Genomic DNA, 14,852 nt, shown 5'->3' on the forward strand with positions numbered 1-14,852 from the left:
ACACGTAATGTAAACACGCAGGGAAGAAATCCCTGCTGTTTACATCATACCTCTGATTGGTCGGGGATCGCCGGCATATGATAGGCTGAAGCCTATCCTACAATCCTAAGGAAAGGAGGGGAGGGAGGTAAGCGGGGAGAGGGCGGAAAACGCTTCAGAGGGGGGCTTTGAGGAGCCCCCCCCCCCCCGCAACTCACTAATGGCCGGCGGCGATCAGACCCCCCTAGCAGGACATCCCCCTAGTGGGGAAAAAAGGGGGGAAGTCTGATCGCCCTGGTGTAATCCTGATCGGTGCTGCGGGCTGTAGAGCCCACGCAGCACCGATCATTAGAAATTCGGCTGGTCCTTAAAGGGACACTTAAGTAAAAAAAAAAAAAAAATGAGTTTTACTCACCTGGGGCTTCCAATAGCCCCCTGCAGCTGCCCGGTGCCCTCGCCGTCTCCCTCCGATCCTCCTGGCCCCGCCGGCAGCCACTTCCTGTTTCGGTGACAGGAGCTGACAGGCTGGGGACGTGAGTGATTCTTCGCGTTCCTGGCCACAATAGCGCCATCTATGCTGCTATAGCATATATCATATACCATATAGCAGCATAGAGGGTGCTAATGTGTCTGGGAACGCAAAGAATCACTCGCGTCCCCAGCCTGTCAGCTCCTGTCACCGAAACAGGAAGTGGCTGCCGGCGAGGCCAGGAGGATCGGAGGGAGACAGCGAGGGCACCAGACAGCTGCAGGGGGCTATTGGAAGCCCCAGGTGAGTAAAACTCATTTTTTTTTTTTAACTTAAGTGTCCCTTTAAGTGGAAACACCAGCAGGGACTTGGCTAATGGAACAGACAACTGCACAAATAAGATGTAATTCCACGGATGTGTGTCTACATATCTGAATGAAGATCTTGGGCATGTACTATCTTTGTATGGTAAGCCTCACCTTCATACTAAGGAGTATATTTTTTAGGTTTCCTGTATACGTTGAATGAAGTCATTAAACAGATTTAGGTCAACCTGTTTCATGTTGCAGCAGACTACACTGTATCTAATAGACATTTAATAATGTGCTCTTTTCTTTCCCAGGAATGTTTGCTTTCAGGAAACTGAACATGTTTTTTTAGTTCCATTGTATTCTTATTGTTTATTAAAACAAGTAATGAGTTATAAGGAGAGTGCAACATTCCAAACATAAACTACTGACCACAATCAGGTCCTATTATTGCATTGGCAGTAAAGTATTTTGTGAATACCTGAAATATGAAAGCTTCATATCTCAGATAAGCAAGAACATTAACGCAGAATTTCCTAAAATGAATTACAATATATTGTCTGCAATCTATCCATTATCCATACTATGAATGTATGTGTTAATCTGCAGTGGATCCATGCATATAAATGTCATTCTAGTCTGCTTGCTGCTTACTTCTACATATGATAATCACTCCTCCTCCCTCTCCCCTTCTTTCTTATGACTCATGCTGTCTGCTCTCTACCTCGGCAGCATGAGCCATCAAAAGGGAGAGGTCAGGCTTGATTACATTGAAGTCAGCAAGTTCAGCTGTGATTTGAGTAGTCAGTAGTTGTTTTGGAATGCAGGATCATATATATATAGCTGTGTTAAACAGAAAATAAGGGTTAATAAATACTCCTTTTGGTTATAAGACGCTGGATTCATAGACATAGATCCACTTCAGGATCACTTTAAGGAGATGGATTCTTTCAGCTCCTCCGTTGCAGAATATTGGCGAGAGTAATTGGCTTTCTGACTGCTGATGACTGGGAAGACCCTGATGTCTGGGAGAACAGGTAAGGTGATCTTCTACTTGAAGGTTCTCCGCGATCTGCCTGTGAAAGCAGCTGTTGTATATTGGACTGTGAGCTGGGCACGGATGACCTATGTCAAGTACGGTAAGGGGTTAAAATAAATATAACACATTATTTATAAAAATAGAACTGCCATTGTCATGTACACCTACTCCATCCAGACTTGCTCACTGCATTAGATCAGCAGGATTTACATTGCAGCAATTTTCTTTGGACAGATACTTATGGGTGAAAAACAGAGGAGAACTAAAGCTGAATGAAAACTGAAGCAACACCATGGAAAGTGGACTCCCTGTGTGTATTAATATGAGGGCTGGCATGCCGACATTTTACAGAGTTGCAAATGCTGGAGCTTTCATGTTTATCATTATGTCACTACTTAGTTAAAGGACCACGTAGTAAAAAAAAGTAGGCAGTTAAAATCTGACAGAGCCGACAGGTTTTGGGCCAGTAAATCTCCTCATGGGAGATTCTCTTGGTTTTCTTTGTTTTCAACAGCATTTCCTGAACAGCAGTTTAACTGCCAACATAGTAAGATTCCAGCCAGCCTCCCTGCTCGCTTGCATACTATTTTGTCAGTTAAACTTTGCAAGGGCTGTTCAGGAAAATCTGTTGAACACAAGGAAAACCCTGAGAATCCCCCATGAGGTGATGGACTGGCCCAAAACCTGTCGGTTCTGTCAGATTTTATTTGCCTACTTTTTTCGTGATATTAGTCCTTTAAAGACTTGAAACAAGCAGTCTGCCTGTGATGTATAGCGACACAGGAACTGCATGCTTATTAGCAACTATCGACTTAAAGAGAACCTGAACTGAAAATAAAAAGTCAAAATACCAATACAAAGGTCATACTTACCTCCTGTGTAGTCTACTCCTCAATCTCTTTCCCTCTCCTGCATTCTAATTGTCCACTGTGATCAATGAAATTCTCCGTCCTCCATTTTAAAAATGACCATTACTCCATAACGGCTTCCTGGTCAGCACACTGTTAAACTGTAATATCACCCACTTGAGCCATAGGGAAACATAGACATTACCTTGCACATTCAGTTGTAACTGACAGCTGCTGATATATAACTGACAGCAACTGGTATATTTCAGTTCTCACATAATATTGTCAGAACTGGAAGGGATCACTGTAAGAAGAAAATGGTGAGCTTCTGAGAGGAACTGACGGTAAGGTTAGTATGTAATATTCATTTGAAGCTACGGCATGTGTTTATTTTAAATAATTTTACTCGCTTCAGTTTCCTTTTAACACGTGAGTTGTCTAATCAGAGGTACTAGAAGTCCCTTGGATGCCCACCAATCAAAGGCCTATGGTTTCTCCCAAGCTAGCAGAAAGAGTCATTGATCCACAAGAGGTGATAGTAAAAGAAATGGTGAAATTAGATTTCTGGAATATCTGAGTACCAGACAGCTAGATTGTGCTTGAAGATGCTATGTTCACAGTGGGGCATTGTGGTGTGATGTAACAGAGGCAATTTAACATGCAGTATCACACTGCAATTGTAAGTCTATGCGACATTCAGAGTGTATCCAATGCCATCAAGCGGAGTCTGGTACCCAATAGATAATGCAAGAGTTACCAGTGGCAGCGAAGTATGCTTTTCATTGACTGTATTCTTCACTGTATGCAACATAACGCGCGCATAAAGTGCAGTGTGACTTTTCTTCTCAGTTGCATGGCAATCCTGTTATACAGGAAATACAAAGCAGCTTCCCGCTGTGAACTTAGCCTTAGGGGAGATACTCTCGGGGTAGCTGGCAACCAGAGTATAAGTACTTTGAAGAGGTGCAGCCAAGAGGATCTTTTAAGCGTCCAAAATACGTCTCTCCCCTTATTTAAAATTGCCAAGTACACTATTGGGGTGGCATGGTGGTAGGCCGTTTACTGTGGAACACCCAACCCTCCATGTTAATTGTGCATACAAATAATAGATTTAGGGACTCTCTGGAAGGATTTTCCCAAAGCAAAATATATCAGTTTAGTTAGCAGCATTCAGAGGAAATGTAGTGGGACCTTGAAGGGAAGGAGTCTATATAAATACAAGCTCTTGTGGAGTATTGCCATCATGACTGCACTGATGCATCCCTGACATTATTTTGTATTCCTTTATAAAACTGCTTACCTTAATGATAATGATCCCATACTGCTGTTTTTGTAGGGAGCATAACCTGTAAAATGAAAGTCTTCTTACTATAAGGTAACTAACTATACTAGGTAAAAGAAAATTGATTATATTTCAGCTTAGTCCATCTGTAAATCACAAAAACAAACATACAGTAGAGCTTCAACATCCATATATTATAGCATCAACATAAAACAACTGGGCATGACCCAGCTGAATTGGATCACAGTGCCGGATTCACTGAGGTATTCTTGAACTGTGAAACACTGGAGAACCTAAGCAATCCAGCATGCTGGAACTAAATTTATTAAAAGTTGTTTATCATTAGGTGGTAAAAGTTTGCAAGCCTCACCTGGAGTTATGTGTGGATTTGGCACTAGGTATCAGCTACGCTATTAGCATTGCATAGACATATATACTCGAGTACAAGTCTAGAAATTTAGGTCTGACTTACTTAATAAAAGTATAGGGGTCGACTTATACACGAGTCACGGGTGACACTTAGCCCTCTGAGTAATGTGTGTACTATTAGTGACATTCTCAGTTGCAGCAATTTACCTAGTGGTAAGTGGCACTTTCTTGATAAAGGAAATGCCAAGAAAACAGGTCTGAAAGTCCTGGCCACAACAATTAACAAGGAGAGGGGCAGGGGGGAAATTCTAATTGCTGCACTTGGGGGCCTGGAGGAGTTATTGGTTCCACTTAAGAGACAGGAGTGTTTAATGGCTGCAATACTGTATGCAGTGCGGTCATTAACCTCTCCTGGGCCCCAAGTGCAGACATTAACTTTGCTGGGTAGACTTATGCTTGAGTCAATAAAAACATTCTAGAAAGAGGGTCGAATAATATACACGATAAATGTAATTTTGAAATCAAGTTTTTCTCAGTAGTTTTGACATTTCTCCCCATCATGCACCTAATACTAACCACTTCATTTTCTGACCTCTAACCTTAACCACCCCCTCACCACCACCACCACCTTTAACAAACTCCTGTGCTTGATATCTAACCTTCACCCTTCTCTTTAATGAAGTTCCTCTTCCTGATACCCAAATGGAACCTGCTTTTCTGATTCATAAACTTTGTCCTCTAGTCTAATTCTCAGGTTAGATCCATAACCCTAACCGATGTTCACCTTTTTTTGTTTTGTCATCTTTATTTTGGGTTCACCATCTACAGTTTGGCTTAGAAACTCAATAAATCACCACTGATAAATCTTTTCACCCAAACACCAGTACTTGATTCATCCCCTCTCCACCAATAAATCTTTCCCAAACATAGATACTTAAATCTACCTCCCCTCCACCAATAAATCTGTCCTGAACCCCAGAGCATTGAGTGAGATTTATTGGTGGAGAGGTGGTGTATTGGGAACTGGCATTTAGGAAAAATGCATCAGTGGAGAGGTGGTGAATTCTTCCTGGTTGTCAGTGCCCAATCCATCACCCCTACAGGATAAATCTACCAAACTCCAGTATCAAGTCTACTAGTCTCCACTGATAAATAGCGATGGTCAACAAAATTAAAAACTTCTGACTTCTATTCAAGTTTCATGTAAACTGAATGCAGGTCAAATCTAGATCAATGAAAATAACCTCCCCCAGGGTACATATGTAACTCATGACTTGTCAAATATCTTTCTCGGGGCTTGATTCACTCAGACAAATAGCATACCTTATCAGAGTTAACACACCTTATAAGAGAAGCATAGCGAGTGCTACCAACTTATGCCTGCTAATTGGCAATGATGAGAGCTCCACTCGTCCTGCCCTGAGCCCCTGCGGGTCCAATCACTTTAAGGGACATTTAGTTGTATTCATCAAGGTTTTTCCTCATTCGGTGTGAATTCGATAACAATTCGGTAACCATTCGGTAACGTGTCGATATTTCCATTTTACAGAGGTACTTTAACACAAGGCCATAAGATTCCCATGGAATTGTGGGTAAAAGGCAGTCCTTTGAGCACTACGTAGCAACATTCTGAATAGGGCTTTACACCTGGACCAGGATTCTGAAAGTGGTTGGGACAATCCCACAATTTGATAGGAGCCTTTTGTAAAAAATTATAGTGCAGCTAGCAAATTTAGTTAACCCTGCCTGTGTTCTCTTACAAGATGATTCAAGAGAAATGCAGATGTCGTGTTATAGCAAATAAATCTATTCTCTTACAAATGTATATGGTTGCAGACCTTATTCTTGCCCTTCTGCGCCTTTGAATCACTCTCAGCTGATACATAACCACTTCAAATGGCTCCATATTCTCTGTCAGCAATGATCTGACAGGAATAACGACAGAGCAGTGAAGGAGATAACTAATCCTAAATGTAACGCTAAACCACGCCCACTTTCTTTTTCATGAATTGCACTTTATTCCGTTTTAGCGAATCGTTACCGAATCGTTACCGAATGTTCGCTAACAGCTGTAGATAACTTTGATGAATCCTGAAATGAAGTTAACAAATTCGGTATTTTACCAAACTGTTGTTAACAAATTTGCTAAGTGTTGATGAATCGAGGCCATTATCCCTGCACTTTGATTGGCCCAATAGGCTGCCTGTCACTTGACAGAAAACTTGACAGGCGGCATATTGGGCCAATCAAATTGCAGGGATAATGTCCTTTAAAGTGATTGCACCCGCAGGGTCTCAGGGCAGGATGAGTGGAGCTCTCGTTATTGCTAATTAGCAGGCATACGTTCGCAGCACTCGCTATGCTACTCTGATAAGGTGTGTTAACTCGGATAAGGCATGTCATTTGTCTTAGTGAATTAAGCCCTCTATGTGGTATACAGAAAGACAGAAGTCTTTCTGTAGTCAGAACCTGGGTGATTTGGGACTCCGGTGATCATTATTACACAGATGGCATGTCAGACAGTCTATCTTACTAGCATTAGCATACACCATGGTGTTATGTACACCAGAGTTATGTTTTAATAGAAATAACATGAATGAATATTTATAGCAATACAGAGTGAAAGACTACTTCCAGCGTAAAATAGAGAGCTTGCAATGCAAGGCTCTATATTAGTGCTGCCAGGATCGGCGGGCGGTAGGGTTAATTACTCACGCTGGCTGGTAATTCATAAATTACAAACTCCCCCCCCCCCCCCCCATCTGCAAAGGGGCCAATACACTGGTCGATTTCAGCCATTGATCGATCGGATTCTTTCAAATCTATTGATCGATTTGCGGCCAAATTCAACGGATTTGATCTATCTGACAGGTTGGAAAATCTAGGTCGATCGATGGCCCATAGAGTTGCATTGGATCTAATAGTCCAATAATGCATTTAGATAGATTTCCAATAGATTTCATTCTGAAATCTATTGGAAATCTGTTCCTAGTGTGAGTCACATATCAGATAGATTCCAGTCAGACTCAACTTGACAGGCATCTGACAGAAATCTATCTGATGGTCAAATCTGCTGCAAATCTATAAGTGTATGGTCACCTTAAGACCACCGCTGCCATGTTTTTCAAAGTGTTCCGAAGCTTTGGATGACTTAAAAAAAATGCCAGGCCGGCTTTGTCAAGTAGGGGGTGGAGTTTCTGTAATGAATGAATCATGAGACAACAGGAGAGTAATAAACCCTATCACCCGCTGATCCTTGCAGCAAGACTAGAGAACCTTACATTGCAGGCTTTCTATTTTACACTGGAAGCGCTGTTGAAAAGAGAAAAGAAAACTTAAAGCTAATGGGTACCGTTTTAAAAATAAAAAAGTCAGATACTCCCCTAAGGAGAGGGAAGGCTCGGTCCTAATGAGCCTTCCCTCTCCTCTCCCGGTGCACGGTCCCGTGCAGGATCCCCCGTAGCAGTATTCGACTAGTTCGGTCAAATACTGCCACTTCCGCCGCCGAAGGGAGGTTTCGGAACTCCCTCTATGATGCACTCGCGCGGGTCTATGACGCACTCGCGCGTGCGTAGTATGGAGCGGCCCGTCTTCGGGAGCCCGAGTGCTCCCTAAGACTTCCAAAGTCCCCGCGGCGAGGGATTTGAACAGAGGATCCACCGGCCACCCGGAGAGGAGAGGGAAGGCTCATTAGGACCGAGCATTCCCTCTCCTTAGGTGAGTATTTGACTTTTTTATTTTTAAAACGGTACCCATTCACTTTAGAGGAGTCATCAGTCAATATGTGCTACCCCATGAAATACTTACCCAGGACTTCCTCCAGCCCTTTGCAGCCGACATGTCCCATGTAGCATCTCCACTCGCAGCTGCTGGCCCGGGGTCCCCGCCGGTGCAAAGGCCGACCTCGAGGTAGTCTTTACTGCGCCTGCGTGAAGTGGCGCTGTCAATCAAGTCTACGTTGTCTGCAGTGTCCTGTGCAGTACACTGTGGACAATGTGGACTTGATTGACAGAGGTGCAGACGAAGTAGAGGAGGTCTGCCCAGATGGTCCCAGATGCTGAGTGGGACATGTCGGCTGCAAGGGGCTGGAGAAAACCCTAGGTAAGTATTTCATGTGGTAGCACATATTGACTGATGACTCCTTTAAGATAAGTTGCTTTTTAACCTTATTACTTTTATCATGGCCAAAACAAACAATCGGGATCAAAACATTCCAAAATATTCCAAAATGTTATATACCCTTATACAAATCTACATTCTCATTTCATTTGAGTATTATTATAAAACCAAGGTATTCTAAAAATAATGTTGAGAACTCACCCATGTGTCCATCTTTAGGTGGACTTATGAATAATAATCTGTTTGGTCCAGTTATAGGCTAAAGACATAACGTGATAAAATGGTATAAGACAGACTATGCATAGTAAAGAGAAGAAAAGATAAAAGGCATTCAAGAACAGTATGAGCTTACATCTTTTTTGTTATGTACAGTTGTTGAAGTGTCCATTGGTTCAATGCTGATGGAATAAAAACGATGTTTGATTCTCACATTATAGAAAAATAGGAATAAAACTAAAATGTAAAATGTCTTAGTCTAATTTTATACTATACATAAAGCAACAGTAACAATATAATCCACTAACAGTTTGCTTCTCACCTCTCACATGATCCATGTCTGTGGAGGAAGAGAGAGAGAGAGAGACAGTGAGAGAGACAGATACACGCAGGATCCAGTCATCTCAGTACAGCACTGAGCAGGAAACATTGAGGTTTCAAGAATGTATTTTAGCTAATAGCAAAACACATCATTAGCTGGACTGATTGTCACTGAGGTGCATGTCCAGCATAGCCTATAAGCAATTATATCCAGTCAATATTTACAAATCTGAAAAGTAATTTAGTATATTTAGGTTAGGGTGGTGTCATATTGGCACTTAAAGTGGACCCAAATTAAAAATACAAGATTTCAGAAATAACATCTATTTTCTAAATTATAATAATAAATAGCAGCATTTTTTCAGCTGCATGAAGACAAATATAAAATATTTTACATTTATTGGAGGAACCCCTCCCTTCCTTTCAGATTGCCGGGACAGAATCCGGCAAACTGGTGGAGTAGAAGGTGGCCAGCAAAGGAGGAATTGCTAATGGCTGCCACCTGTATAACTCTAGTTATGCAAAGAGGAGGGTGAAAAGCATGCACTGAAATGCTCATAGCTTGAAGGAGTGTTTCTTTATCTTTGTATGTGTCAGAGTGGTGCAACTAAATATTTTGAATTAAAAAAATGTTTGGTTTGGGTCCGCTTTAAAGTAAAGTAAACATCAGGGAAATGTTAAAAATTCTGATTTACTTACCTGGGGCTTCCTCCAGCCCCTAGAAACCTATGTTTCCATCGCTGCGGCACCGCTCCAAGCCAGTCTCCCGGTGTCCCCTCTGCAGCAGCTGCCGATCTGGTGAGGTTGGCGGCCTCTACACAGAATGCTCACGGCCATGGGAGCACAATCGGCAGAGGTTCGCTTTTATAGCCAGTGTTATATACGTTTCTCATTGCCTCCTGTGCAGTGCTTCAGCCTACGTTTCCATTCCTCTGAGCTCCGCTGTCCATAAAAATCACTGCAGCACCAAACTTGCGATCCGTTCAGTGGAGCTTTCGAACGGACCAATGTGAACGATCCATAGGTTCATATTGAATCCGTTTCGTTACGATTCGCGATCGGACTGTTTTATAGTGCCAGTGTGAACCGGGCCTTATTCAAGACTTTAAGTGTTCTCTATGTTTAGTACAGCTGTGTTAAACCAGTTACCTGCATGATATTTATGGGTAGAAAAAGCCATCTTTGCTGTAAAGGAAGACACAGTGACTGACATAAAATTAAACCGATGTCACACCATAAGTCTATATATCTCCATGCATGCAGTACTTACTGTCTAGTATTTGCCTGTTGTGACATAGGAGAAATCCCACGATAGCTTCCTAAACAATGAAAGAAAAAAAAAGAGCATAGAGGGGTTTTTTTTGTTTTAAATTATAATGAACATTTTTTTTATATCCCTTATAAAGTGCTCTGAAAAATTCAAGGAACACTTTTTAATCAGTGTATGGAATCAAGTCAGTGAAACATCTGGAGTATGTATCTGGTTAGGTAAGTAGAAGTAGAGCTTTTTTTTAATTATTTCCAGCTGCTTTGATGTTAATTAAATTAACAGGTGCAGTAGGAGGGCAACAATGCTGCATAATCTTTTCACTTTGATTTGTAGGGTGTCTTTGAACTTGGTCCTCTCTAGAGTATGGATTTTTATTTGCATCAAACGATGCAACATCCCGTTCGAGCGCTGTAAAAACAGTGCAGGAGATTTGGCCGCAGCTGGCGTCACCATAGACCATAATAGGAATTATAGCAATAGCAGTGCTCAGTGATTGATTTGGGCGCCGTCAGAAGATGGAGCACAAATCACTATAAGAACACTGTAATTTGTCTGTCAGCAATAGCTGGAAGCCGAGCTACGTATTTCCCTCACTCTCCATGGAGGCCTGGAGGGGGAATAGTAATTAACCCTGCCGGGGTGCAAGAGCAGGGTAAGCCATTTATCGCCTTTGCCCTGCGCCGAAATCTCCCACCGGCTATGTTATTAGTACGCCATCCCATTACCCAGTTCATAACAATACAGATATCCAGCATCATTTTTCTCACATTAAGGTCTAATGCGGTTCAAGGTGTTTTTGAGTAGTGTATTAAGAAAATATACAGTACCAAATATACAAAAAAATTACCCAGAACAATAACCCCTGTAGTGTTGGTCCAATCTTGAACAGCCGGAAAATGACATACTAATGATCACCTGTTTTCCACCTCAACAACCACAAACCAATACATTTGCAAGACTGGGGGTGCAGTTTGTGTGAAGCAAGTGAATCCTGCTGTTGGTGGTCAGTTGACCACAACACCCTTAAACCCCCCCCACCCCCCCAAGAATCTCTTTAGAACGAGTTTAAAGGAAAGCTGTAACTTGAAAAAAGTTGGAAACTTACCCATGTAGAAGGAAGCCTCTGGATGGTCCTGAGACTTCTCTGTCCATCTTGAAGCACACCGCTGTACAGACAAGGCAGAACTTGTGCATAAGCAGTACGGCCACGCTTGTACATGGAGCGGAGCATACAACGAGGGTCCAGGCCAGCATCGGTGGGGTCAAGGGGGACTCGGAAAGCCTCTGGACCATCTAGTAGGCTTCCCACTACAGCGGTAAGTATCTAGCTTTATTATTTTTTTTTAGATTTACAGCTTCACTTTAAAAGGGCTAATTATGGAAAGTTGAAGTCTGTGTGCAATACACATATAACTGCATGTTACTCAAGGACGTGATCTGATAATACACCCTTTTCCATTAAGGACTCATTTCCACCTTCAGTACCCATGAGGAGGTAAGGACATGAACACTGAAAGAGTTTATGGTGGAATTTAAAAAACCTTAAGACACACACTGAAAGAAGAAATTTAATAAAGCTTGAAAAATGTCCATCCTGCCATCCCCTTCAGTCACTTTTCTACCGCTGATGCAGTGGGAGTCCCAGCATCAGCATATCTAAATTTCACACCAAGGCTTTCCATTGCCCTATTTATGTTGACCGACGGGAATCTCTAGCAGCAAATTCAAATAAGCCATGGTGGGAAATTCAGGTTAGCTCCAGTGGGGCTTATTAAAAGTTTTCACTAAGCAATTTTATTCCACTGTCCTAGTTCAATAGATTTGCATAGCGGGGAGACGCCAATAAGCCCCACTGGAGCCTGCTGGTATAAATAGTTTAGGTACTATTCCGTTAGCCGGGCGCAACCACTAGGTGGCGTTAATTACTATTCCCCCTCCAGGCCGCCATGGATAGCAGGGAAAGATGTAACTTTGCTGTCAGCGATCACTGCAGTTTTATCGCCACCTAGTGGTTGTGCCCAGCTAACGGAAAAGTTTATTATGTAACACGGGTATTGCTAAAGAACCAACTGTGACGGATTTGACATTTGCATGAAAGTAAACGCTCAAAGACTTGCTCCCGAGTTTTCCTTAGAAAGAAAATGTTTCTGTCAGGAAAACATTTCAGAGCTTTGTACAGGAAGTGTCTTGTTTACCAGAAAGGAGACACTCAAGCCATAAAATCCTGCTGGCTTGGCAGCGAGGGAATTACTAGATACAGAGATGAAACAAACTAAGATTAAGTCAGAAAACAGGCCCATCATAACCTATTTGCTGCCAAACACAACATCCTCCAGATCTTGTCACCAGGAAGATCAGCTCTAAATGTCCTTTAATTCCCCTACAAAATAAATAAGTTAGGTTTTATATCATCATTTCATATGTTCATTGATGCCAGCCATATGAATCTTAGTGGGATTATGCCAGACGTATGAAATTTGGTGGGATTGTCGCTGGTTAAAATATATGGTAAAAGCGTCAAGTCGTCAGTTGTTAATACAGCATGACACCTTCTGCAACGGAGATATGGAATTCTCTGTTATAAAATATGATTACTACATAGTGTTTGATATGTATGAATTTAAGAGCACCTGCTGAATCAGAGATTGCTTTTTCACCAAGAGATGGAGAAAGAGAAATTGGTTCATATTGTTCATATTCACAGGTATCAAAGAGGACAATTGGAGGATCTGCTGACTTATTCTAAAATTAAAAAAGTACCCGTACCAAATGATTTTAGGAAAAAACTGTGAAAATTACTTGTTAACAGGATGGCAGGTTTTTAAAGGACAAAGAATATGAATTGTGTGAAGTAGGGATCCAATGCTGCTACATCACTAAATGGCATAAAACAAACAAGCCTACAGTGCTCACATTTATCCAGCAGCAAGAAGCAGCATGCTTAGGTGCCACCCCATTGTCCCCCATCCCTTTTCCACATACAGTACACGATGCTTGGCTATAGCCAAGAAGTATGTCTGAGCAGCACTCATTCCCCGAAATGTCAACCTGTTACTGAGTAACAAAGGTTTAGATTGACATTTGCTACTGTGAACAGGACTTTGAGATGAAGCATAAATACAAATACAGCCAGCCACTCTGTTACTTCTGTATTATAACTGTAGTTGTTTGAATTTGAGATTGACAATATTTGAACTCAAAATCCATGTGTAACAGAACTAAAGTATTCTATTGCCGATATCAATATTGACTGAATCTCCATATGAGGTAGGACATTTATTACATTTGTTTCTATAGTAATAACTGCTTTGCTGTGTACTGTATATAAAACACAGACATCAAACAGCACTTGGCTACATTGTGTCTAACTTACTCACCAACACTGCTATTTGTTAAAGAACCAGATGGTGGCATTCGACTACTAGACTGGGAATATCTTATATTACTGCGAAAAGAAATGATCATGTTATTATGGAGAAGTTATCAAGTATATCGATATTTTCATATAAATTACAGTAAGATTCGCCAGAATAATACCCAGTACAAAATTCAGAATAAAGACCCCATTCTTAAACTTTACTAACTCGTCTCTAAACAATATAACAATCTCCACCATTATTTCCATGAGAAATGTATGTAGCCTAGGCTATAATATCATACAATGTTCTAGCCCAGAGCACTCTGAAAGATCACGTGATGTTCCTGCTCACTTCACAGAAGAAAGAAACATTCTACAGCAATTCACCTTGCAAGCAGTAAAGATGTCGACATCTTTAATGTGGATCCGAGATAAACTTTTACTCATTGCATAGTTGTGTCCCTTTCATATAGTTTATAGGGCATCCCTCAAGGCAAATGTTTTTTTTTTTAATACTCAAATTCCCTATAAACTAAACAAGCCTCGCCCACAGATCCTTTTGTGCCTTGGCACTCTTAGAGCAATGTAGCAAGGGCTTATGGGAGCTCAGTCTGGGCAGGAGGAGGAGGAGGTGTTACTAGTCATAGATTTCAGAGGCCTAGGGGAGGAGGGAGGAGGAGAGGGAATTGAGCTGAGGGCTGGAGATGCTATCAGCTTGCCTGTGTGATGATGACAAGCAGAACATGGCTGCTATCATTGTATCACAGGAAGATATACTCATATACAGATGAAGCTGTTTGCAGCTAGCTTTGCTGTGCAAACGATCTAAATTTTTGATAAGATTTATAGTCAAGTTACTTGTAGTTTTTTTTCACCTCGGATCCGCTTTAAGAATGTAAATCAGGGTATGGTAAGATTTTACAATGGGAAAACACGGACTAAAATAATTTATGAACGAATATTGTAAAAAAATAAGCACTTTCAACTGTGCAATGCAATAAAGTGAGGTGTATAAAGACTGGAGCAAAGAAGTGCAACAGCTATCTATCACAGACAATCACTTTATTAATAAACACTTTGGTTGTATGGAATCATATCCTGTTAACTTATAAAGTGGCCACAAAGGTAATGACATCCCCATCTTTGTAATATACAAAGATGGTCCTACTGAAAAAAGTTATATAGAACTCTCCTCTCCAGCCTTCCACTTTTTTTCTTCTATAATATAGACACAGATGTAGTATCTACTGTAATTGATTTATTGGATAAAGTAG

The 14,852-nt window shown here is 41.4% G+C and overlaps 1 protein-coding gene across 8 annotated transcripts in view; it reads right to left on the bottom strand.

Moving 5' to 3' along the window:
- Positions 1 to 779: 779 nt before the first annotated feature.
- Positions 780 to 14,852, bottom strand: part of RNF212 (ring finger protein 212) — a 37,265-nt gene continuing 23,192 nt past the window's right edge. For all 8 annotated transcript variants that reach the window (XM_068275115.1, XM_068275110.1, XM_068275117.1 and 5 more), the window contains 7 exons: positions 13,598 to 13,665; positions 10,221 to 10,269; positions 8,952 to 8,969; positions 8,766 to 8,811; positions 8,615 to 8,672; positions 3,944 to 3,989; positions 780 to 1,881 (listed from right to left, as the gene is read on the bottom strand). In XM_068275115.1, the coding sequence (XP_068131216.1) occupies positions 1,707 to 1,881; positions 3,944 to 3,989; positions 8,615 to 8,672; positions 8,766 to 8,811; positions 8,952 to 8,969; positions 10,221 to 10,269; positions 13,598 to 13,665 (460 nt within the window). In that variant the 3' untranslated portion in view covers positions 780 to 1,706. The remainder of the gene's footprint in view (positions 1,882 to 3,943; positions 3,990 to 8,614; positions 8,673 to 8,765; positions 8,812 to 8,951; positions 8,970 to 10,220; positions 10,270 to 13,597; positions 13,666 to 14,852) is intronic.

The sequence above is a fragment of the Hyperolius riggenbachi genome, chromosome 3 (assembly GCF_040937935.1).
Source record: "Hyperolius riggenbachi isolate aHypRig1 chromosome 3, aHypRig1.pri, whole genome shotgun sequence".
Taxonomy (NCBI): Eukaryota; Metazoa; Chordata; class Amphibia; order Anura; family Hyperoliidae; genus Hyperolius; species Hyperolius riggenbachi.